The sequence below is a fragment of the Microcebus murinus genome, chromosome 9 (assembly GCF_040939455.1).
Source record: "Microcebus murinus isolate Inina chromosome 9, M.murinus_Inina_mat1.0, whole genome shotgun sequence".
In the NCBI taxonomy this organism is placed as follows: domain Eukaryota; kingdom Metazoa; phylum Chordata; class Mammalia; order Primates; family Cheirogaleidae; genus Microcebus; species Microcebus murinus.
In genome coordinates, this window is record NC_134112.1 from 71,492,562 (window position 1) to 71,519,670 (window position 27,109).

A 27,109-nucleotide genomic window follows, 5' to 3' on the forward strand; every position below is an offset into this window, starting at 1 on the left:
CTCTCTGCTTATGTTATACATACATACTTATGCATGTTTATATCTTTAAATGTGTGTGTTTTATGTTACATTTCTAAAAATATCTGTCAAATTCTTAGGATACTGATACATGCTACCTTTTCTCTGGGTTTATGGAGCATCCAGTAGACATGGGCACTGACTGCTGTTGTAACAGTCCTGTGACGAGCACTGTCAGACCTGGTAGAGATCTGATTTGAAGAGAAATACTCAAAGTGCCCTTTACCTTTAAGGAGTCCTTTTATGAATGCTTGCCCCACAAACAGGGGAGGGGAGGTTGAAGACCCTTCTCTCTGTTAAAGCAGCAGCTGGTCCCGGCCTTACAGGAGACAGTTGTTGGTCAGGCCTATCTTCTTTAACTCCTCTCAGGTCATGGGTCATGCATAAGCGGGGACTTCACTGTTTAAAGCAGAGGTTCACTCCTTTAACAATGTGCATATAAGCCAAGCTATCTTGCTTGAAAACTTCCTCTGATAAAACAGCTCAGTGGATTCCAGGCAGCCTGCTGATAAAGCATTTAGGCAGGAGGACCTAATTTCTCATTAAGACAGCGTCATCCTCTCTCCATATGCCTGGGTTTAAATTTCCTAGAACAGATGCCAAAGTTAGAAGGCCTTCAATGTAGAAAGCAGAGTCATTTTTTAAAATTTCTCTGGAAATACTTTAAGGAAGGGAAAACTATTAATTGATGAGATATCCTGAAAGAGAATAAAAAGGAATTCTGGGAAGGCCAGTAGATAATTTCTTGTATTTCCACAGTTATACTGTTGATGAAATATTGATAAGGTAAACACACACTGACTCCAACATCAAGATTCATGATGTCTCATTTTTTAAAGCAACACATTAATTATTTTGAATTCCCAGGATGTTTTTCCAAAAACCTCAGTTTAATTAGCTTCCTTTTTTGCAATCAAGAATGTGGAAGCAGCACCTTATTGCTGAAGAAATATTTTGACAGTGGGCAGAGCTAAGAAAGTATGCTGGCTTTCGAACTCACTGTAAGATATTATTATCCAAAATTAAAAGAGTTGCCTTTTCTGCTTTATTAAATTTAAGGAAAAGTCTTTGTGCATATTCTCATTTTCGGTGATTTTTGCGTCTTTGACATTTAATATATGACACAATTTCTTTTTTTCATTTAACAGCTACCATTTAGCTAGCCTCACATTTTCACTCTATCTTCCCCTGGCCCTATTTAAGTAGGTTTGAATAGAATCCATGTAGCTGATAATTGTGGTCTGGCGTCTTAGCCATACCCCATCTGAAGTGGTATGGATAAACTGGTACAGATGGGACAGTCTGCCCTTATGAAAGATCCCCAAAACTCCTGCTGCCCAGGTCATTTGGTCTAGAGCAGGGTTTCTCAACCTCAGCACTATTGACATTTTGGGTCAGATAATTCTTTGCTGTGGGGAGCTGTCCTATGCATTGTAGGATGTAACCTGGGCCTTTACCTACTACATGCCAATTACAACCCATCCCCCTGTCACTCCCCAATTGTGGCAAACAAAAATGTCTCTAGACATTGCCAAGTGTCCTGGGGCCAGGGGTGGGAGAATCGTTCCCCATTAAGATTCACTGGTTTAGAGAATTCTGAGTTGAGTAGATCTGTTTCAGGGCAGACATCTGATTTTTGTCCACTCTGTTTGCTAGTGTCCTGACCTTCCCCTAGTGTGGGTACAAGTCTCTAAAGTACCCCTAGACTTGGCCAGCCTAGTTGGGGAGACTGTTTTGCCCAAATGGGATTCTTTGAAGAGTCATCCTAAGGGCAAGAAGAGTAAATGAACTTGGAGGTTTTGGTGGAGTCATCTTCTTAGGATACTAATACGTGTTGCCTTTTCCTCTCTCCGTATGCCTGGGTTTAAATTTCCTGGGGATAGTGGCCTCCCATGCTCCTCTTGCAGTCTTTCAAATTGTTGTTTACCTTGTTTCCCTAAAATATACAGCTCCTTTGAAAGTTGACCATAAACTCTTCAGCTTTATCATCTGTTTCCCTTCCTTTTTTATAGTTTCTTACAGATCTCTGAACCATTGTCCCTCATTCTTGTTTCAGTTTCTCTCTGCAACACTACCTATTTCCATATCCTGGCTGCTCATTTGACACAGATCACCAAGTCATTCTTGAAACATTTTATTTACTTGATTTTAGGAAACCATGCTCTCCTCTCCTAAAATCTTGTAGTCTTCTTGCTGGATTCTCCTCATCTTCCTAATTTGCAAAATTTTAAGTGTCCCCTGGGCAGTCCTTGGTGACTATATTCAGTCTCAGAGTTTTAAATATTATCTCAATGGCAAACATTTCTGTAGTATTTACTGTGTTCTAGGCATTGTTCTAAGTGTTTTTCAAATATAAACTCATTTAATGTTCCTAACAACCCTTGACATAGGTGCTTTTTCAGAGTTATACAGGTAGAGAGTATTTCTCAGAGTGTGGTCTCCCAATCACCTGCATCAGAAGTGCCCAGGATGCTAGTTTAGCAGCCACCTCTTAGGGTTGGTGTAGGGATTAAATGGAATACTTCAAGCAAAGCACTTGGCATATGATTTCATGAGTAGTAAGTACTCAGGGTTGCTATTCTTACTGTTATTTTCCAAGATATATTGTTAAGTGAAAAGGAAAGGTATAAACAATAGGTATAATTTAATCCATTTTTCAGTTAAAAAGTGGATGCTAATATAGACCAGTGATTTTCAAACTTTTTGGTCTTAGAACCACTTGAAAATTATTAAGGACCCCAAAACATTTGTTTGTGTGGGTTTATCTATTGATATTTATCTTTTAAGAAAACTAAAACTGAGAAATTTTAAAAATATTTATTCATATTAAAATAACTATTACAAATACATATTAACACAAATAACATTTTATGAAGAAAATCGCAAACAAAAATGAGTAAGAGGAGTGGCATTGATGTTATACTTTTGCAAATCTCTTTAGTGTCCAGCTGAATAGGACACAGCTGGAGGCTCATATCGGCTTCTGCATTTAGTCTGTTGTAGTATCACCCAACATGTGGCCTCTGGGAGTGCCATTGTGTATACTTATGAGACAAAGTAAAAAAGACAAAAAAAAAATTGTGAAAATAGTTTTGATCTGAGGACCCCCTAAAAAGATGTCAAGAACCCCCAGGGGTTCCCTAACCGTTAATACTTTGAGAGCCACTTGTATAAGCATAAAAAAAAAAAACCCTTGAAATATAGAGAAAGTTGCTAGTCAAAAGAGAGATGATAGCTGTCTTTCTATTTTTTATATTTATGTGATGTTGAATTATTACAATAAACATGTTATTCTTATTTCCTTATGATGATAAAAATAAAATTTAAAAGTAAAGATTGAGACCACTTTCAGAAAAGTGAAATAATGGATGCAAAAAAGATAGAAAATAGGGTGGACACAGGGAAATGTGGATGTGGTGAAGAAAAACTTCATCTGCCTAAAATTTTAGCTTAAAACCAGACCTGTGACTAGTTTATTACCAGGCATAATAAACTGAGGAACTGTAACACAGTACCCCAAACTAGGTGGTTTAAACAACAGAAATGTAATGTCTTACATACAGTTCTGGAAGCTAGAAGTCCAAGATCAAGGTGTGGCAGCGCCCTACTCCCTCTACAGGCTCTAAGAAAGAGTCCTTTCTTGCCTCTTCTAGCTTCTGGTGGTTGCTGGCAATCCTTGGCATTCCTTGACTTGTGGATGCGTTACTCCAATCTCTGCCTGTGTCTTCACACGACATTCTCCCTGTGTATCTGTATCTCTGTGTCCAAATTTCCCTCTTCTCATAAGGAGACCAGTCATAATTGCATTTACTATGCACCTTAACTTGATTATTTTTTGCAAAAACCGTATTTCCAATGAAGTCACATTCACAAATATTGAGGGTTAGAATTTTAATGTAATTGTCTGGGAGACAAAATTCAACCCACAACACTAGGTCATGTATAAAAGCAAAATATAGATACTCTGTATAAACTTTCATTCTTTCTATTAATAAAACTTCACTGCTGTATCAGGTCAGCCAGAAGAGCGTTTCTTATGCCTTGGACCATGTTAAATCCATTCTTAAGGCTAGCCTATAAAGAGATTGTAACTGCTAACTATCCCTTTGTGTTCTTACCCATGGCTCTTTATAAAAAATAGTCAGAGCTGCAGTTGCCCCATCCTTAAGGGGCTTGTATGCTTCTTGCATTTTCATCATCTTCTCCAGGACTCCCAGCTGAGAACTAGAGGGTTTTGAGATTTTGTTGTAAATAATTTATATAGTGAGTATTACTATGGGCCATATTCTGCTAAGAAATTTACATATACTATCTCATTTAATTCACATATACCATGGTTGTCCTATTAAATTACAAAGTAATTTATGTTCATTGTGACAAGTCAAAGAATAGGAAGTTACAATATTTTCTCCGCTCCCACAGTGCCATCTCACTGAGGCGATCAACACTCGTAGTTTGGCATTTATCTTTCCACCCTATTTTCTTGGCTTATACAAATACATGCCTGATCATGTAAGGAATTTGAGCAGAGTTGATTTGTGTTTTAACCAAGGTTGCATGAGAGAAATGAGCCATCATGGGGATGCTCAATTTCTGAGCATCTTCTGTGAGGACTCCCTTGCTCCAGAAAGCATGCAGGTTTTAAGATATGTGATGCCATTTCCCTTGACCTCTTTTCTCACTTATTTTATGTCTATTCTCAATTTTTATCTCAAATCACTTGTTTGTGTGATCCCTTTGTGGTTAACCCGAAGTGGTTAAGGAGAGATTAGGACTGGATGAGCAAAGAGAGACAGTTTTTTTTGAGCCAGATTTTCAATAGCTTGCACAAAGAGTGACTGAAGCTCACTAGATCTGGAGATTCTTGAATGCAGGTATCACGTTCTTCTTGTGTATCCCTCCCAGCACATAAACAGGATCATGTACACAGAGATGGTAAATAAAACATGTGAATTGGTAAATCAGAACTATGGCTTACAAATTCCCAATCAACACTTTGCACCTGTGACCTTGGAGTTTCAGCTTCTTGTTGATTATGACACCTCTTTGTTACTGGTTTAATTCTGATTTTCCACTTTCCTTCAAAGTGGTAATATTTATTTTTAAATTAATGTAAATTAAAATGAGTTCATCTAGATAATTATTGTAGATGTTCATTATATACCCCTTGTAGGCCATGAGACATATCCTGGGGTGTGAGCGATTGACCTTTGGGAATTAGCTTAATAGTATTAATAGTATGAGGCTGCCCTTTCTATGATTTGTGAAGAGAGCACTTCTAATGAAAGCATACTGTAGAAAATATACACCTCTGGGACTAATCAAAGCCCGTGCAGCATTAAGAACTGTTGATTTGCATTTTTGCCCACTTATGTTCAAGAGAGAAAATCTTCATGAAATCAATGATTTGTAAAAGAACTATCTTACCCTTCCCAGATTGTTTGTAAAATGTATTTTAGGGAGTATTTTGCAATAGAAATTCTGCTTTTATTGTAAAAGTACAAGGATGCTTTTAGGAGGAAAAGTGCTAACTGATTATTTGGGGGATGAATTTCTATTGCCTTTTATCTCCCCTTTTTTCATTCTTAAATTTTCTAGTTCCTTCCTTCTGTCTGCATTTCCATTCCACAGGTCACATTATTTCCCTTGGATACAGTATTTCTTGTGTTGTTTTTTTTTTCTTAAAATTATCATGGATTATTATGGGTGACTTGGTTGATGAATTGATTTAGAAGTTGTTAAAGCTTGATTGTTGAATGAACCAGAGTACCATTATGTTGGGATAGGGGACAGGAAGAGTACCTTTGTACCCTCATGCAACCAAGTATCAGTTGAACACAATCACTTTCAAAGTGTTTAAGATACCCAGATGTCACATTGAACTAAAGACAAAGTATACAGTGAAATATGTTTATTTCTTTAAGTGTTTTTAAAGTGATTATTGGCATGTTTCTAGATTCTATCTATGCTGCCCTTCAAATAAAGAAAAAGCAAGTCTTGGAAATAAATGCTGTACATAAAAACACATTGATCTCCCAAGTCAGACTTTATATGAACCTGTGCCTTCTTTTTCATCATGCTTTACTTTTCTGGATTTGCCTGATATTGTTGTTTAGGTTTACTTATTCAGTAAAGTATTGGCAGGGAGCATGCCATATAGTAAGGAAAAGTGTTTAATTAATAATTTATCAATTGTTGAATAACCTAGTGGTAATTGCAATAGTAATGATAAACCATGGGCTTATCAGCATTATACTCTGTATTCACTATGTATAGTGTAGTTAGGTGGTAAACAATCTCTGATGCTAGTGAGAGTTCTAGCTAGATATAGTGTTAATTTTATTTGCCGTTAGGTATTGTCATTCCCATGATGGAATAACCTGAGATGTCACTGTCAGGATTTTTCATATGCTGGATGCTCATTTTTCAATATGTCAAGTAGTATATGCTGCTAAGTAGAGCCTTCAGTTTGTTTGGCTGGCCAATGATCAGTTCTCACTAGATGCCCACTATCTCAGTGAGTGATTTAGCTTCCCTCCTCCAAACTCCTGGTTTGGGCCTGCTTTCCCAGGTGTTAATCTTGGGCCTCTGTTACTTAATTATATCTACAACCAGTTCTTCTCTTAGAGTCCTGCTACTCTGGGTTTCAGCTTCCCAGGGTTCAATCCTGGTTCCATTCAGTGGCTTCAGTCAGGCTCAGTGTTTTTCTGATTCTACATTTCTTTCTCCCTTTTTACCCTTGATCCTTGGTTTTGGTCTTGCCGTACCCATATTGCCCTAAACCATCCACCATTCATCCAGTTATTCATTCAACAAAAATATATTGAACCTCTGATCCATGTCAGTTCCTTTTCTAAGTGAGTGGTATAATCAGTGAACAAAATAAAGATCCCACACCTAGCCTTATCAACATTGTAGAAGGGAGGAGAGACAAATAATAAACATAATAAATATCTATTTTTGATAGTATGTTTGAAAGTGATAAATGCTATGGAAAAAAAGATAAAGTAGAGCAGGATAAGGAAGATGATGAAATCCAGTGGGTGGAGAATGGAGAGGCCAGGAAGTCAGAGTTTTAAATCAGATGATCAGGTATGTGTGATGTGGATGACCTTTTACCAAAGCCTGGAGGACATGCACAAGTCAGTCATGTGATATTTTTCAAAGGCCTTGAGGCAGAAGTGTGCCTGGTGTATTCAAGTAACAGCAAAGGGGTCCTGGGTGGATGGATCAGTAACCCAGAGGAGAGAAGGGAGGGAGCAGAGATCATGCAGGGTTCAATGGATGGTAGTATGGACTTCATCTTTCCCTGGGTGAAATGCGGAGCCTTGTAAGGCTTTGAGCAGAAGAGTGACATGACCAGTCTTGAGTTTTATCAGCTGTTGTGCAACGAGGAAGAAGCAGAGAGGTCAGTCAGAAGGCTGTTACATTAATCTTGGTGAGAGTTAATGGTGGTTCAGGCCACAGTGGTAGCAGAAGAGGTGGTGTGAAGTGATCAGATTCTAGATTTATGTTGAAGGCAGGACCAACAGAAATTGTTAATTGATCAGACGTACAGTGTGAGAGAAAAAGAGAAGTCAAGGATGATTCTAAGGATTTTGCCTTACAAACAAGGGAAGTAGCTTCTATCAACCAAGATGTGGAATCCTGCGTGTGAATCAATGTTTTGAGAGGTTAGGACTTCAGTGTTGACTATGTCATATTTGAGGGAGCACCTATTCATTTTTATCTTAAATAATGGCTTCTTGATCATTTTGTAGACAATAAAAAATTTTTGCTTTGTTGAAGTGAGGAAATCATTATATGGAAGAAAAGTAATTCGGCATCTAGATTTGATGAAATCTCTCCTAAAATATAGTTGGTGAGGAACTCCCATTATACTATAACTTATTCTTATTATGCCAGGAAGATAAAACCTAATGGATTTCAGAGAAGCCATGACTATAACTCATACAGAATATATAATAAAGTGGCATGTGTGTGTTTGATTTATATGTCTACAGATCTTCTCTGTTTCTTACCTCTTTCACCCAACACTATTTTTCAGGTCAATTTTTGCTCTGTGTACCTCTCGTGTAGTTTGTAGTTTCTAACTGCTGCATCATATTTCATTTTATGATATTACTCACTTTTACTTAACCTTCCCTCTAGTGAAGGACTCCCAGGCTGCTTCCAACTTCCCATTATCCCAACAGTGTTGCAGTGAACATCCTTATTGACATGGGAAAAGCTTTCACCAAGGTGTAGACCCAGGAGTGGGCTTACTGGATGTTAGAATTGCTGTGTACATGCTTGATTTCAGTGTGTCCTGCCATTTCACTCTCCAAAATGACTGCCTATGATTGTCTAAATCCTCACCAGTAATATGTGACTATACCCATGTATCTCAGCAGTAGGCTCTGCTTTAAGTACTGTATATATTTAATATACATGTTTATTTATATACATATAATAAATGTATTACATAGAGCTTTTCATGATGTTATTTCATAATTTAAAAATACAATAACTGTGGTTTTTTTTTTTCTTTTCCTTTTGTATTTTATTTGCCTCTTTTGGCTTTTATTTCTCTGATTAGTCTTGGCATAAGTTGTCTATTTTAGTAATCTTTTAAAAAGAATTAGGGTTTGGTTTTATTTGCTCAACTCTTTTTTTTTATCCTATTCATTCTTTCCATATTTCTAGTATTGTGTTTCATTTCATCCTTTTCCCTCTCCATCCTCTGTGTTGCTTTTTTACAATTTAGGTTGACACTAATGCAGAGATCCTGAGGCTGGACTGAGTTTATCAAGAATGAAAAAGAGGCCAAGGTGAATGAAGGGAAGGTTAGAATGAGGTGAATTTGAATAGGCAGGCAGCAGCCATGTCATTCAGGGTTTTGCAGGAGTTTTGTGAGAACTTTGGATTTCATTGTAAGTACAATGGGAAGAAGCCTTTCAAGTTGATACAACAGAGGAGGGATGAAGTCTTCCTAATGTTTTTGTTAGATTACTGAGTACACTGTCAAGAATGGAGAGCAAGAATGGAATCGAGGACTCCAGTAAAAAGATCATAATAGTAGTCTAAGCAAGAGCTAATGAGGGTTTGCATGTGGGGGTGACAGTGAAGAAGTGGATGGATTTAAGATATATTTGGACATAAAATCAGCAGGATTTGACCTGGCAAATCCCATTGGCTCCACCTTTAAAATATGTTTAGTATCTTACCACTTCTTTTTATATTCACAGCCCTCTCCTTGGTCTGAACCTGTGGTCCCCAACTCCCAGTTTGTTGCCTATTAGGAAATGGACCACACATCACTCCCTGAGCTCTGCACCACACCCCCCTGACCACCACACCCCACCCCTCAACCCCCAGTCCGTGGAAACATTGTCTTTCATGAAATCAGTCCCTGGTACCAAAGAGGTTGGGGACCACTGGTCTAAACCATCATCTCTCACTTGAATTCTCCTAACAGTTTTCTAACTGGCCTTTCTGCTTCCACTCTTGTCCTTTTGTATCTGCTTTCCATGTAGTAGCTAGAATGGAGCTGTTTAAGACATATGTTAGATGATGTTATCCTATGGCTTAACACCTAACAGTGGCCTCTCACCCACTCAGAGCTAAAAGTGGCCTCTCCACAATTAAGCCCCGATTGCCTCTCCGTGTTCACTGTGCTCCAGCCACACTGGCCTTCTAGCTATTTGTTGAATGTACCAGACTCATTCCCACCTTGGAACCTTTACACTTGCTTGAACCTTTCCCTGGAATGCTCTTTTCCAGACACCCTCATGTCTGGCTCCCTCACCTCCTTCTGTTTCTGCTTAAATATCGCCTTTGCAATCCCACCTTCCCTGATTTCTCTATTTAAAATCACATAATTTCCTAAAATAAAAAAAAAAATTTAAAAATCACATCTGCTATGCTGTACCACCATTCCCTAACCCCTTTCTCAGCTATATTTATTCTCCTTAAAATTTGTCACCATCTGAAAGTCTATATACATTTATAGGGGAAGAAAATTTTTTATGTTTATTACTGTATCCCAGTAGAATAGTGCCTGGTACACAGTAGCTGCCCAATGACTATTTGAAAAATGAATTGCGAATAGATTGGACATGGAAAAAAAGAAATAGTATGATCATGGAAAACTAGGAGTACACAGGCTTTAGCCTGATCAACTTGGTGGTGGTCATACCATTTATTGAAGGGAAGATGACTAGGGAAAGAACAGATTTTAAATGATACAGGAGGAGTTCTGCTCGGATCAAGTAAAGCTTGAGATCCTATCATACCTCTAGATTCAGGAAGATAATTGGATATGGGTTTGGAACTCTGGGGTGACAAGTTTGGGAGTTATCAACATATATGTAGGATTTAAAGCCAAGGTATTGAATGAGACCAGACCATGTATATAGAGAGAAACAAAAGAGAGAAGATTAACAAGTAACTCCCAGTAGTTTCCAGCATTGATAGACTGGGTAGAGAAGAAGCATCTAATGAATTTTTAGAAGGAGCAGCTGGAAAGGTGTGAGTAAAACTAGGAGGGTGGGCTACCACAGAAACTCACAGAAGAAAGAGTTTAAGAGCAGTGGGAGTGGCCTGAGAAAGATAAGGATGAAAAAGTAGAGAGGACAAGGCACTGGTAGTCTCAGTGAAATCAAAGAGGAAATTCAGTGGGAGTCCTGTAAGATAACTGGAGAGCAGTACATTTTGATCAGAACGTTCCATAGTTAAATTTTAGATGGGACATGTCTAGATGATATCAAGGTCTGGAGTTTGGCCATGACCTCAGGTTGCTTAATACATTGGAGAGATTGTCTTTTGCTTTGAGAAGGTAAAACAACTGAGAGTCTAGGTTATTAAATAGGATGCTCACCTAGACTGAAATCATCTAAATGGACAGTAGGACTTGAGGTCAAGAGTAAGAGTATGGAGCCAGGTGCCAAAATCTTCGGTGTCTGAGGGTCTGATACCTGCTAGAAAACATGGTCAAAGGATGGTCACGGGTACTGTAGCATGATGGCAACTGCTGGCCAGAGGCTGAGCAGTAATGATCTGAGGTTGTACTTTGAGGAACTAGGAGAAGCCAACCCTACATCCTGCTCAGGAGACATAAGTTTTGTGGGGTAAATTCAACAGCTGCAGACGTAGCAGTGAACTCAGGCTAGTGTTCTGTAAATAGCATATGGATGTGTTGGGGAATGTGTGTTTCGTGAATTCAGGTTCCAGGAGGGTTCAGTGGAAGGACTTGGGGAGCAAAGAGAGCATCAGAAGGCAGAGTGAAGAGCAGTGTGTAGATGATGTCACAGACTGGAGCACCAATCTTCTGCCTGTTGCCATAAAAGAATCTTCCGTTATAGTTAACTTTCAGCATGACCCTATCTTAAGATGCCTGCCAGAGCGAATATTTGTTAACTCTGCCCCAGATAACCAAATGAGTTAATCTCCTGAATAGAATTATTTACTATAACTCATATGTGTGTGGAATGGTGTCTGCCAAACACAGTGATTGTGGTTTTGGCATAAAAAGTCCTTTTTGACAGTAATTGTTGGCCAGTGTGTTTAGCTGCTTATTGAGGCCACTCCTAGAGCAGGAGAGCAGTGCCATGTCATCACACAGGGAATGATGCTTATTGTCCTCTTCTCCATGGGCCTGCTTCCAAGCCATTCGAAATATGCACCAAATTGCTAAGGTTTGTGCATGATCTCAGGGCTAGGGCACAGCCCTATTTTAAACTGTTAAAGATGAGAAAGAAATGTTTTACTCAGATGTTTTATACTTCTCCCCAAGACAGCATGAAGCCAGCTTCTTTTCTGCTCTTTTCTAAAACAACCTCATCCTGGGGGTTCCTGAAACTGCACTTTACCTAAGAGTATAGAGTAGAGAAATTTCCTCTCTAATAACATAGTTATTAATAAAACAGTGGTCTTTCAGACCTTTGATTTTGGAAAAGAAAGTTCTTAGATGTCTTAAAGTTAGGTAGAGAATTGTCACTGTGGCAGATAGAGGTTGAAGAAGAGACTCTTTGAAGATTTCTAAGTTCTGACCAACGTTGTGCTTATTTGACCTTTAACTGAGAAACTAATAGAAGAGGAAATTTTATACTGAAAATATTTTTGTTGTGAGATGTATGAACACAAAGCTTGTCTCATTCACTGAAGTTTTTAAGGAAAAATTTCTTCTCTAGAATGAACTGAGCACAATTTTGACAGGAGGGGTAGATAATTATTTAGATGACCTTCTAGCCCTTTGAGACTTTGGGAGAGCCAAAACTGTCATTGGAAGATCATCATTGTTCCTGCAACTGTTACTTCTCTCTTTTGTTCTCAATGATGGATTCATTTACATAATGTGCTTAGTTCAGCGAAGAACTAATTAACTGATGGTTTGCTTAACTAGCCATGTAGATCATGTATTGACTGTATTACTTTTCAATAGATAGAGCTTACTATTTGCCTTCGGATTAGTTCTGAAAATGACATTTTCTTATTAGTGTATGTTTAAGTCTCTCAGGACTGCATTTTACAGTGCTCAGTGTAAATGGAACTCTCATGGGCCTCTGAGGACTTTGGTAAACAATTCATTCTTCCTTTTCATGCCCCTTAGTGTCAGTAAAAATTACTGACAAAATAATCACCATGCAGTATAAAGTGTCTTTTCTATTTTCTATTTATGCCTTTATTTGAAACTATAATTAAATAACATTGACTTACAACTATAACAAAATAGTATCTGTTGTTTGAATATAGTACAGGCCAAATTCCATAAACTTTAATTAGGCCAAGCTTGCATTGACCTCAGTAGGAATCTGGCTAAGGAATTCTTTTAGTTACCTCTCCCTTAAAATATGTAAGAATTTTCCCATTGTTTTTCTCACTCAAGGAACAATACATGGATAGCTAAACTAATAAAATGTTTAAATGGATACAAATCAAACTTGAAAGGTTTAAACTGTTGTTTTCATCCTGTAAGTCAGCTGAGAAAAAGCATACAGACTGTAGTTCTAAATTATGTCCATAGAGTATTTCAGATCCAGTGAATTAACCCTCTTTTTTTTCCCCATTTGAGCTCATAAATGTTAACCTCAGAAGTGCCTCAAATTCTTCCATTGAAATAAACTTGAACTGACAATAGCCAGATGATGTAAAATTGAAACCGAAATTCTATCCTTGGCCCATCCCATGTTCTTCCCCGTAGGTATTAGAGGAATCCTAGGAGAGTTAGTGTTTTCATTCTATGTGAACTGTAATATTTGGGCAAAACAGGGCATATAAATTTCTTGCTGCCAGGAGAAAGCAATTACCAGTGTGGAGAAGATAGCGGGCAATAAATAAACAGAACTGTGCTAGATAGTGAGTTAGTTTAAAGATTTATTTAGAATGACTTAGCTTATAGAAAACAGACCTTTATATTTATCATATGCTTTCGTTCAAGCTTGATATGGGAACTGTGGTCTTTTCTTAACAGAAAGGCTAATTATATCACCAAGCCATTTTTAAATAATGGTACATTATTTTTAAATAAATAAATTGAGTTACACTATACTGTGCAACTAAAAACAAAAAGAAAACTAGTCACACATAGCAAAACCAATAGCACTTAGAAAATGCAGTATACTTGTGTCAACATTATATATAGTAATGGCCCCCATGTTGTATCTGGGTAGGAGATATATGTACACTGCAAGCTGGGTGTTATCCCCAACTTGCTGACGAGAAAAATGAGCTCACCTGGTGCTAAGAAACTCCACTGTCCCTAGATGTCAACCCAGATTTGTCTGCTTGCAAAGGTGGTGGTGCTCTTGACTTCTGCCATGATGAGCCCTTTCAGATACGTAGATAGATATTAGATAGGAACTTACCTTATAGTTGTTTTAACTCTGAGGCATTCTTCAGGATGGAATAATAATTACTAAAGTTCCTGGTTGGGCACAGTGGTCCATGCCTGTAATCCTAGCACTCTGGGACTAGGTGGGAGGATCACTTGAAGCCAGGAGTTCAAGGCTGCAGTGAGCTATGATTGCACCACTGCACTCTAGCCTGGGCAACAGAGTGAGACCCTGTCTCTAAAAAAAATTAAGATAAAAATTAAGTTCTTCATACTATGTCTGTCAATGAACCTATTCTCTGAAACTTATGGAGAATTACAAAGTGGGATTCTAAGCTGTGGTTTATGTGAGATTAGCAATTATTATCTTGATATCATTATAGAATTCAAGTACAGTGTATTAAAATCTATTAGATTAAATTATTTTTTGGGGGAAAATTCTCTAAATGTCATTGAGCCAGAGTCACAATTTTTGAGACACCAGCAACACTTTAAATAACTGCAGGATCAAACCCCCAATGGGAAGAAGTAATTTTGCCTCAAAAGGCAATTAGAAAATAGGAAAAGAAATCAAAGTCTGATGAAAATGGAGCTCTTCGTTACTTGAGGAAATACACATGAAAAGTACATCTAATGAACTTCCTATTTTTGTGGAAGATACTTTTAAAATATCAAAATATATAAAGAATAATATATAAAAACATAGCTGTACTACCTAAAATTACAAATAAATAATAGTACACAGTGACCAACTAATAACTAGTTTAAATTTTTGCATTTTTGTTCACCTCCTTTCTTAAAAGAAACGAAACAATGTAAATAACGCTATGGCCTTCATGTGACTACCACTCACACCATTCGCCTCCCTGAAGCACCAGCAAGTTCGCTTTTTCGGTTTGTTTTCATACATTTCCATTATATATGGCTCTAAATTATACGTCGTATTGTTTTGTATACATTTTTAAATTTAATTACATAGGATCGTACTATGGATGTGTTTCTCTACAGTGTGTTTCAGAACTGCTTGATTTTGGTGACCTGTATATGTAGTTGATCTCAGCCTTATGTGTTCATTTTATTCTTCTAACTGTTGGTTCTAAGTGTCATTTACTCTCACTTCTATGAATTGCCTTTAAGAATAACAGTGATTTGCCGCTTTTTATGAAAATATAAAATTATTGATTATGTTTTATATTATGGGTAGGAATCAGTCTTAATGAACTTTGTATCCTGAAGCCTGGCATATAGCAAGGATTTTACATTCATCAACGTTTACTGAATGAATGATTCTTTTGGATGTTGGATGAGGAAAAATAGGACTGCTTGATTTTTGTCCACATTAAGATATCTTAAGTTCTAGCCCATTTCTTTTTTCTGCTGAATAGCATTTTGTCATATAAATATACCCCCTTACATCTATTCAGTCCAGTGTTAATGATGGGTTTCCTCATCCTGTAGTGAATATCTCAGTGTGTGACTCCTCAGACACATGTGTGATGGTCTCTGGGGGATTTAGCTGGAAGATGAAGTGCTGGGTTGTAGGGTAGTCCTTTTTCTACAGTCTGCCAACCCAGCTGTGTGTAAAAGATGGTGTTTTAAAAATATAATATCATTATGAAACTCCTTTTATGAAGACCCTTTGTTTTTTAAATTGTATTCCTATTATCCAGGGGTTTGTAAACTAAAGCCTACATGTCATATCTGATCTCCTGCCTGTTTTTGTAAATAAAGTTTTATGGGGACACAGCCTTGTGCATTCATTTATATATTGTCCCTGGCTGCTTTCCAGCTACAGTGTCAGTGCTGAGTAATTGCAACAGAGACCAGATGGCTTGAAAAGCCAAAATATTTACTGTCTGTCCCTTTGCAGACAATGTTTGCTCTCCCCTGTAATAATAGTATTACCTATTATATTATCACTCTATTTAATTATTTTTTATTTTACTTTCTAAATTAGCTAATATTCAGCCACATAAATAAGATGATTTCAGAATATGAAATAAAAAATGATGATATGGCTGGGGTGGGGTGGGTGGTGACATTAGGTAGGGTGGCAGAGAGAGTCTCAGAAGATGCCATAGGAGCTGAGACCCAGGAGCTAAGGAAACCAAAGCTCAGAGAGGTTAAGTGATTTATACAAAATCACACAGGTGGTACATGGCAGAGGTTGGATTTCAACTCAGGAATAACTCCAAATGTAGGGCTCTTTCCTCTATAATACATCTATCTTCTTAAATTCATGTAAACACAGTACAAAGCAGCTAGGTCAGTATTGTATCAGAGGAATAAGCAAAACGATTTAGTTCTGGCCTTGGCAGCCCAGAGACTGAGGTTCTAATGTGTTGAAATTTGGACTCAGTACTGATGGCTGGGTTTGAATCATAGTCTCAGCCCTAACCTTGGCTGAATCACTTACATTTGCAGCCTTCATTGTTTTTGGTGGGGCAGGGTGGGAGGGAACTCGTCTGTAAAGTGAGGAGGGTGTTTGGGTGATCTCCACGGGCTCTTCTGGCTCTCACTTTCTATGATGCTGTGACTTTAGGAGGTGGCATTTGATCTGGGCTTTGGAGGGTTGGGTGATTTTGACAGGCTGCCTTGTAAATGAGGGGAAAAGGTATTCCAGGTGGTGAAAACAGTTTGAGCAAAAACACAGTGGCTAGTAACTGTAGAAAGGATTCTGGGAATGGTGTATAATCATCTGGTCTGATGGGGCTAGAATTTAATCCTGTAGAAGACAGGAGAGTCAGGAGGAATCTGGCACTGAGCTGAGAGACAGCCTTGAAAGTTATGCCTAGGAGCTGGGAATTTTTTCCCTGGAATTACAGACTGTAAAAGGACCTTGGTCCTTTCTTTAGTATCCCTGACCTCTCTATATATAAATAATTCCAGTGACAGAGACTTCTAGACCATCTATTTTATTTTTTGACAGTTCTACATGTAAGAAAATTCTTCTGTACATTGAGTCGAAACTTATAGGTTTTACCTATACTTTTCCCAAGGTGTAGCTCATGGAAGATTATTAATGGTAGAGGAACATGTTCAGGGATATGTAACCCAAGGACCTGCATAGGTCTGTGGCAGCACACATATAGTATGTAGCCCAAAGAAATAGAACTTTAAAAAGCCTTTAAAAAGTATTGTAGTCATGAAGTATGTATTGAGCACCTATCATAGGTCAGTCACTGACCAAGAATACAACAATAAAACTGAGTTCCTGCACTCACACTCTTCCCAGACTCATGGGGAAGATGGATCAGTAGAGGGTAAGAGGCTAGGAATCAGGGGCAGGTAAGGATTCCTGGGAGTCAAGGAGCTGGCCAAAGTGACCAAGAAAGGAGAGCACTCAGGGAGGGGGAGCGTGGAGACAGAAACATGAGTGAATGTCCAGTCTAAGGAACTGAAAGATTTTCTATGGCAGGTGTGTGGTGTGTGTAACCTGCCCAGAAATGAGGCTGGAGCAGGAGACAGTGACTCGTCATGAGGGGCTGTGTTTGCCATGCCATGAGGATTCTACATTATATCCTGAAATTGATGAGAAGCCAGTATTCTTAAAAATAGTCTCCCTCCTCCCCAGGTTTTAGAATGTACTTATACTCCTTTTAAAAATATTAGAACAAATAGAAAATATGAAGGAAGAAATAAAAACACCATTAATCTCACCAACCAGAACTAACCACTGTTAAAACATTTTAGTATATTTCTAACCAAGTGTATTTCTATGCATAGGTACATAAGAAAAGCATGATTTTATTGCAAAATATACTTTGCATCTTGCTTTTTAGTGTAACATTGTATGGCAGCATTTCCCAGGCTATGCCTTTAAAACATTTTTGAGAACTTAACTTTTAATGACTACATATAATCGCCCAAAAGATGGCTGTATCTTATTATACTTAAATGTCTCATAATGGGTTAAAATTTAAGTTGCTTGCATTTTGTGATACACAGCTTTGTAAATTTGTATTCACATCTGACTATTTCCTTGGGATAGGTCTAGCTATGTCAGTGGTTGCCTTTCAAGCAGGGACATGTGTATTTGAAAAGCCTTTATGACAGCATTGTGAAGGGTGGATTGAAAGAGGTGATCCAGAGGCAAGCAGACCAATGTGGATGCTATTCGAGCAATTTAGACAAAGTAGGAGGGCATAAGCTAAAAGTTATTGGCAGCAGGTCAGAGAAAAAAGGAGACGGTAATGATTCTTAAGGTGTTTGTTTGCACAACAGAGCTTTCTGTGAACTTGATGAAAGATAACAGCATTTTTTTACATACTAATTTAGAGGTTGCAGGAGCCTCTAAAGAGGCTGTAGTGGGTAGGGAGAAGTAGGTAGGTGAAGTAGGGGGTTAATGGCACTCTTCTCTGAGATAGGAAATACCAAGGAGGAAGAACAAGTTTGAAAGGTTGGCCTGGGAAGGGGGAAATTATAATACTGGCTCAGTATTAGGTGTATTGCCTTGAAGAACACCAAGGTAAAACTGTCAGGACGATAGTTTATAAATCGAACTGATAGCTCAGGAGAGAGATCCGAGCAGGATGTTAGGGTGTGGGAGCCATCCCCATAAAGATGGTGGTGCTGAGAACCTGGACATGAAAGCAGTGCTAGAGATCAGGGTGTTCATGGTAAGAGGAAGTGGAACATAACCTGGGAGATGACAAGGGGAAACTAGAGAAGGAGCTAGGAGATAGCATGAGAAAAACCATGAGAGAGTGGTGTTGAGGAAGCCAAGACAGGCAAGAGTTTCAAGGAAAAGTCATCAAACTGTCATATGATGCAGAGGTCAAGCAAGAAAAGGGCTGGAGGGCATCCATGGACGGATCTAAGCCACCTGTAAATGTGGAACTCCCAGATCCCGAGTAACTGGGGGGAGGCAGGCCAGACTGCAGTGGAGCAGGGAGGGACACACAGAATCCAGGGAGTGGTGTCATGGGCTTTCTTCTAAGGTAGCTTGTTTGAGGGGATGGAGAGAGCAATGGAGGGAGCAGAGAGCTCGCTTTTTCTTCTTGTTTGTATTAAATAAGGAAAGCTAGATTTCCTAATCATTACATGACTTCAGTTTCCTCTCCAACATTTGCTTTTCAGCATACTTAAAGTCCTTTTGTTGGTGATTATTTTTTGAACACGGTATACTCTGCCTAAGCTTCCAATGAAAGCATGGCTGCTCAAACTCCTCACATCTTACTTCAAATTCTGTTTGAACCAGTTGAGACCTCCATGTTTGTGCATGTGGTCTCATTGGGTTTTAATAAGACTCAGTTTTTAAGCTTCAGCAACTAATATTTGGAATTGCAGTTTTAAAATTACAGAATATGACTTGTGTCCTTGAAGTTTGATTGTTACCTGAAGAATTGGTCAAAAACGATAAATGTTTAAATGTTGCAGTTTAGAGAATGTCTTTATTGTGTTGCCAAATGCTGAATGACAAAGAGCTTTAATTCTAACAAGCTTTAATTAGAAAGAGGAAAAAAAAATCAAAGAGTGATGTCAACCAGACATCAAAATGAACCAGAACAAGAAACACTTTTATTGGTTACAGAACATCAACAATGTGTGATATAGTCTTATTCCCTTCCTTCACCAACAATGAAAATACTGCAGGCCTCTCTAGGGGGTTCGGACCAGCAGTCTTATTGAACACATAATCGTTTTGATAGGTGTTTTTCGTTGGTAATATGATGATGCTCTTTGGGCCTACAGAAAATTATTTATTTTTAAAGATATGCTAAATGATTCTTGTCTTTAAAAAACAAAACAATATGATAAATGCTCCTAATGAAGGAAGAAGTGGATAGTCAATGCAGTGTATCCACTGGTTTCTTGCTTAACAATTAATTAGCCTGTTTTTGAGTATTTCTTTCAGCATAATTGCTTTAAAGCATCAAAAACAGTTATCACTTTTTAAAGGTTATCATGTTATATAGAAAACATTAATCCAGGTATGAGTTTCGAGGGGAATATATATATATATATATATATATATATATATATATATGATTGTCCTTTATAAAGAACCTGGGTAACTTTCTCTTAAGATGAGATTTTACCTTTCTCTAAGATAAAGATTTTACTTTAAAATTCATGGTCCTTTCTTCTTTCTTTTTGCTTTCCAGGGGAGTTCAACATTATATATTTTAACTCGTTCTGGAGCTGTCTTCTTCCCCATCCAGTCTAGAACTTTCAGACCATCCTTTCAATCATTTTTTCACTACTATAGCCAACTTTCTTGCCTCTTGAATCTAATTCAATCTGCCCAGGCTCAACCTGAACATTTGACATCTTGCTACCATCCCTGGGCTGCTGACCACTGCTAGGTAAAACTTGACAACCAGGGCTGTTGTAACCTCTATAAATTCATGGTCTTTAATTCAGTAGGCCCTAAAGGTGGCCTTGGCAATCCTTTTTTTTCCCCCTAAACCATTCTCCTTTTTGTGGCTATTCTACACTTTTACCCCTTCTTTAAACTTCCTCCCTGCGACCTATTCCCTCAGTCTCAGAAGATGATCTTAACTCTTGTTTTATGGAGGCCACTGGGTAGGATCTCGTGACCTTCCTTCTTTACTACCGTCCCCATCACTACCTACAAATTTTCTCTTAACCCCTATCACCTTCTAGCCACTTTCCTACTTTTTCTCTTTAACCTCATTGCCAGGCTGCTCAAGGGTAGTGCCCACTTGCTCACCCTGCTACTCTGTGGCTTCCATCCAAACTGATCTCCACAAGGTTACCTGTGACCTAACCAGTAAAGCCTGTGAACATTTTTCAACCAGCCCTTTGTTTGGTCTCTCTGTGGTATTTTATCTTTATTGAACATCTTCACCTTTTAGGAAAACCTCTCTCTTTTGGATTTGATCCTATCTTATCAGGAAAAAAAAAAGCATTTAATGATTTAAAAAGTAAAAATTGATGTGAAAGCTTATAGTCCATATTAATTGAACTTTTAAGAATTATATTACACTTTTGTATAAATATTATATAATTTAGTGTTAATTATACTTTTAAAAATATTTATTTCTTAAAATGCTTGACTGTAGTAATTATTTCATTATGTATATGCATTAATATACCAAGCATCAGGTTGTATACATGAAGCATATACAGTAAAAACATAAAAAATATATGTAATGTATTATTTATTCCTTGGTTTCTTCTTTCCTAGTTAATGAAGGAGTTCCCCCTTCTGAGCATGTTCAATATCCATGAAAACCTTTTAGAAGCCCTTCTGGAACTACAAGCATATGCTGATGTTCAGGCAGTCTTAGCAAAGTACGATGGTAAGTCCTTGGGTATTTTTATTTACTTCCTCTCCTCTTAATGTAGTCCCATGATTAGTTTGGAAGGATCGTTTCAGATAGCACAACACTTTGATATAATAACTCTCCTCTTACAGTATCTTCAGCTGCAGTTTTATAATGGTGTTTGCTAGAATCTTAGAATTTCATGGTTAGCAAGGACCAGAAATGTCACATTACATGTGCCCTGTTCCTCTCCTTCCCTCCCTACAGGTAACCCACGCTCTCCCTGTCAGGCAGTTCTGTAGATTCTGCTCTGTTACCTCCATGGTCAGGAACCACTGAGACCCTCACAGGTAGCACCTATGCTGTTGGGACAGCACTGACTGATAGAGCCATGACCCCACATCAGTCCACTGTGACCACTGCCGTTGGTCAAGTTGACCCTTGGTAGCAATATAGGACAGCTAGTTGCCCTTACACATGGGACAGCACAGTACATATTTGAAGATAAAATCATGTCCCCTTCATCCCACGTCTCCTCATTAGCAGAATATCCCCAATTCTTTACATGACGGGCTTTGAAGTCCCTTCACCATTCTTGTTACTCACCCATGAACTTATTCCATTTTGCTTGTTTCTAATAAACCAGAAAAATAAACTGGCACATCCTAGAGATTTTAAAACTCTTCTGCTCATGTTGCCATTATTTATGAATTTACTATTTGATTAATTGCACAAAAATTCTCTGCATAATTACCTGCTTTCATATAGCTACTGGAATCTCTGTAAGACTTTATACTATTATGCCTTATTTCAATAAATATCTTCCTAAAATAAACACTTTAGCTTGTAAAACAGATATTAGGGAGTGATTATTTATATTACATAATCACTTTTTGCTTTATAAAATATTATTTCTTTAGTAAGCATCTTTAGTGTGTTTAAAGAATTATTCAGATCACAAATATCCAGTAATTCATCAAACATAGAGAGCAAACGATACCATTTGGGTTTTATTTGTGACATATAATTATTTATAAGGAATCTCTGAAATGGGTTGGGGTTATTGTCCATTACAGTTAAGGAAACTGAAGCATTGTGAGACTGTTTTGTTTTTGTTTTGTTTTCCTCAAATTCTTGCTCAGATTGATGGAAACTAAAAGCCCTCTGCCAGTGATGGCATCACTTTGCCCGTGCAGACATGAGCACCCTGTGTAACAAGATATAGGATACCCAGGATGGAACTGATTTTAGAAAGAGAGAAAAGTATTTGTGGAGCACTTTAAAGTAAACAAAATAAAGACTGTTTGGCTTTCACATCAGCTCACTTTTATTCTCTGTTTATGTGCTGAAATCTCACTGTTCAGCATAACAGTGGTCTAAGTTTGAGGGTCTGAGCTATGAGGCTACCTTGTAGGCAAAATGCTCATACATTGATATTCCTTTAGTACCAAAGGAATCCAGTCCTTTGGAACTGTGGGTTCTGGTGGCAGTGCACTTTTCCAAATCCCACTCTGTAGCCACTGGTGCTATGGCAAGGTTCCAGTGTTCTTATCCCCAGTGCTGACCTGTACTCAATCTGATATATCAAGGCTTAAGAAATAAAAGTTTAATCAGTATAGCCTTTGGGATCACAGGTCTCACAAGGCCCCTTTCATGAAGATCTCAGTTCATTATAGAAATCACCAGCCTCGTGTTGTAAGACTGATTGTAAAATAAAGAAATGAACTCATTTGGAGCTTTCCGTTGCCCCTGTCTGTCCCATTGCACAGCCTCTGTTCCACAACAACTGAAAGCTGATTTATGAGATTCTGATAACATATGTTCACATTATTTGTTACAACAGCCCGTCCCACCCTCCACTAAAACTTGGCTCACACTTTGAAAAATTCCTTTGTTGCAAATGGACAAATTCACCATACCAAGGCCCTTGTGTTGAGCTTTGTTTATGTTGTGTACCTGGCAACAGAGATGATGTTCTTATTCATTATTCATGGAAAAAGAGCCTCATTAGTGGCAGGACACATACTGTTGCTGAGATGCCTCGTTAGGGGTTTTGAGTTCAGCAATTGTCAATAGAGTGCAGATGACCTAACCCCGACTGAATTCTGAAGGGAGTTTTGGCGCTGACTTGGCTCAGGCCTGTATCATTTACAGTAGAAATATAATGAAGTGGCTGCTGAAGTTACTGTTCTTGAGGGGTGAGCTGCAACCACTCAAGATTGTTGAAAAACATGTCTCTTGTTCCTTACTCCATACCATGAAATGAGTTCTTTCAAGTTCATCTTTGCTGCTTTTCCTGGAGACCTCTACTGAGCTGCTGGCTCCTTATCTGGCCTTGGGCAAGGAAGTGGATGCTTTAGAGGGCTTGGAGTATAGACAGCTATTAGGGGCGCCCTGTTCTTCACCCTCATTCAGATGTCATCATCTAATCCATGAGATGCTGGAGACAGCACTTTGAATCCCAGCCTCTCCATCCCTCTTAGTAGAGCCACACCCAAGCAGCAGGATTATATGTTATCTTTGCTAATTGGAATGCTCTGGTTGGGTAGCTGTTTCTTGGATGGTTTCTGAGTACAGCAGTCCTTCCTTTATTATATTTGCTAGGTGGCTGAATTTTTTTAGTAGTAGGTTGGGGAGCAACACAATGGGATTAGTGCTGCTTTTCTGACTTTTGCAAAAAGGATTTAGAAAAATGGCAAGGCACTGGGGGGAAAAAAGAACATCTTTTAGGGGAAAGGAGGGAGGCAAAATATATTCATCTTGGCTCATTCTTCTACACTATAAAAGAAATGGCTTTGAGTTTGAAAATCAGTGGCATTCACAAACTCCTCTTACAGTGAAGTACTTTGAAAACTCTGGGTCTCTACAAGGATTACCAGTTAATTGGTCACACATTGTAGTCTGCAGTCTAATTTTGGTTTTGCTGTTGAGATAACCTCTCATGTTTTATTATTCCAGCCTTTAGTCTGAAATGCTATCTTGCCATCCTCAGGAGTTTTAATTCTCTTTTATTTTCAATTTATTAATCAACATATGGGTTATCAGTTTTTGTCTAGGTGGTTGGGTCTTGTTCTGTCATGTCCTTCACACAATAACTAAAATAACAGCAACAGCTAGCATGTACTGGGTTCTTGTAATGTGTCAGTATCAGACACGATTGTCACCACAAGTATATTTGGTAGATACTATTGTTAACCCCATTTTACAGCTGTGGTAATTGGTGTGGAAAGAAGTAACTTGCTCCAGGGCCGTGCTTTTAACCATCACACTTACCCTCTCTCTGCTGTTGGCAATATTTATTTACATTGTTTTCATAAATGCCATTGCTCTTATTGTTGTTATTCGCCAAAATTTATTGGGAGCCTACCACGTGCCACTCATGTTATACACATTAGCTGTATCCTCACAATAACCTTGCAAAGATATAGTTATTCCATTTTAGCAGATGCAGAAACTGAGGCTTTGTGAGTTTAAGTAACTTTCAAGACCACATTCCTAAAAAACTACGGAGCTGAGATTCAAATCCAGGTCCAACTGGCTCTAGAGCCCATGTGTTTTCCATAAATGTAAGCCTCGCTAAAGTGACGTGCGTGCTCTGCCTCTCTCAGAGGCAAAGGCATGAATTAGGTGGGCCGGAGCCATAGTGCAGAATTTCAGTGATGCCAAATTGTCTTTTAAGACTCCTTTCTAATCATTCTTTAAGAACTGAGTATATCTATATTTGCTTGTATTTCAGAAACTATCTTCCAAATATGGCTTTCCATCTTCAGTTAACTTGTACCTCATTTCTTTAATTGCAAAGGGGATTTGATATAAGGTGTTCATTTGAGTTTTATCACCTTTTTTTGTTCAGTCATATATTTGCTATAAACACAGTGTTTTCAAGATCATTAAGTCATGAGAACCCTGTTTTAGAAGCTATTGCAAAAGTTATTACAAGTTTTAGATTGCCTTTCAAAGACGTTTGTTTATAGGCCACCTCGGTTGAAAACCTAAGTCTCAAAGATTAGGATGATAATGTGGAAAAGAATTCAAGTGTTTCTTATTCATTATCATTTGTGCATTTCAATTTTTGAAGAATCTCATAGAACAAGCAAATGTGAATCTGAGTGCTCTAAGGTACCTTTGGGACCGTCTAGTTCTGCCTGTGTCTAGTCAGTGATCCCTGGGCACACCAAAAGGCAGCCGGGAGTGGCAGTGAAGAGGTGGGTCAGGTCCCAACTCTGCCTCTCACAAGCTGAGTGGACTTGAGCAACTTGCTTACCCTTCTAAACTTTGATTTCTTTCTTTGGAAATTGAATCAAGGCTTAGAAAGGCCAACTTGCCCAAGATACACAGCTGTTATATTTGTTATGAGAATTAAAGTAGTTCAATCCATGTTTAGACAGTGTTTAGAACAGTGTGGGACACACAGTAAGAGTTCTGATGCTATGAGCTGTTATAAAGAGCCAAGATTGCCACTCCTAAACTTCACCACTGTTCTCCATCAATCTTGTTCAAATAGAAAACCATGAAATAAGAGAATAAGAGCCCAGTCTTGTGCCCTGCAAAAGGACAGCATTATAGCTTGTTATTAAAATTAATTATGGTTCTAGTAGGAAATATAGAGAGAGAGATTTGATAAGATCTGAAATTCCTAGTTTTGTCTAAACTTTTGGAAAACTGTAAAAAGAAATGCCAGCGATTTTCACTCCTGATCAAAGGACAAATTGTTTCTTTGGGTTCATAGCAACTTCAGCCTCTGAACTATTTGTACAAACAGAAATACAGATCCAAGCTCTTTTGGGTATTTATTCCATTAAGTCATTTAGTGATTGCCCTAAATTTGGGGGCAGAAACTTCCCTGTTCTTCCCTTCTTTTCCAAAAGACCAGGGACAGCTGGGTTTTTTTTTATAGTCATAACGTTATATAAATGCAACAACGGTATCAACTGATGCCATCAAGCCCATCCTAAATTAGCATTATCATCTGCCATCTGGTAATGTACAGAGGGTATACTTTCTAGAACAGGACATTAGAAATATTTTCATCTCAGTAGATTGAAAACAGAAGTTTAAAGACAGTCATTAGGGAATCATTCTATATTGAGACTATTCAGAGAATAAGCCTTTGCTGATATTGTTTTGCAGAGTCAGCATGTAGTTACAAGTAAGAATTTCATAAACCTTGTTTATTGCCCAAGGCCTTATAACTAGCAAAAGTTATTCAGCTATCATCACAGTTCCTTTGAAATGGTCGCTAGATATCCTGTCCTTTGGTTAGGCTGTTTTCCATTTATGTTTGAAGAGAAAGCAAGAATAGGAGGGATTTGAGATGTCTGGAGAACCAGAGAAGAAAATCTGTATTTGTCAGCACTTCATGTCAGGCTGTCCAGACGTCCAGAACAGTGCTTTTCAGTCACATATGTGTATAGATGTGAATTTTGATGCCACAATCACAAGCAGCTTCGGAAAACATTCACCACAGAATTAGGCTGGATTTGTGGAAGAAATGAAGTGCTGTCAGTTTCTAGCAACAGACTCTAAGCCTAGTCCAGCTCCCTTCTCTGGCCTGGCTGTTATAGAAAAGATCCAGGATACCAGGCCAGTGCCCTAAGAGAATCCTTGTGTAAAAGGTGGACAAATGAACCACATTGATGCTTCAAAGAAGAAAATAATTATCAGCACTGGTACTAATACTGGGCTGTGGCTTCAGGCCTATAAATACAAGTCACTGAGAAATGATGGCCCTGCATAGCTTTGTGGTGGATGCCCTGCTGATTTGGACACCAAGAGGTAGATCTGCCGAGAGGACTAGGCCTTTGAGGTTACTTTAAACAAATGATAGACTGTCACGGAATGGGCTATACATACAATGAGCAGGAGTTCTGATAATAGATGCCATTTCAATGAGGATTGTTCACATACAAAACTTCTACTATATCTGATGATCGAAGATCTTTTATGAATGCATACATCTGTAATTCACATAGTTGGTAGATGCAGGAGCCCTCTAAATTTATGTCATCTTTAAGTAATCCTTATTGCCCAGTTATCATAATTTACCAAG

At 38.2% G+C, this 27,109-nt stretch overlaps 1 protein-coding gene across 16 annotated transcripts in view; it reads left to right on the forward strand.

The window, feature by feature from the left end:
- Positions 1-27,109, forward strand: part of ST7 (suppression of tumorigenicity 7) — a 232,379-nt gene that overhangs the window by 155,664 nt on the left and 49,606 nt on the right. For all 16 annotated transcript variants that reach the window (XR_012921021.1, XR_012921022.1, XM_012761077.2 and 13 more), the window contains one exon: positions 20,982-21,096. Coding sequence is in view for 14 of the 16 variants with exons in the window: in XM_012761077.2 (XP_012616531.1) it covers positions 20,982-21,096 (115 nt within the window). In the remaining 2 variants the exon portion in view is untranslated. The remainder of the gene's footprint in view (positions 1-20,981; positions 21,097-27,109) is intronic.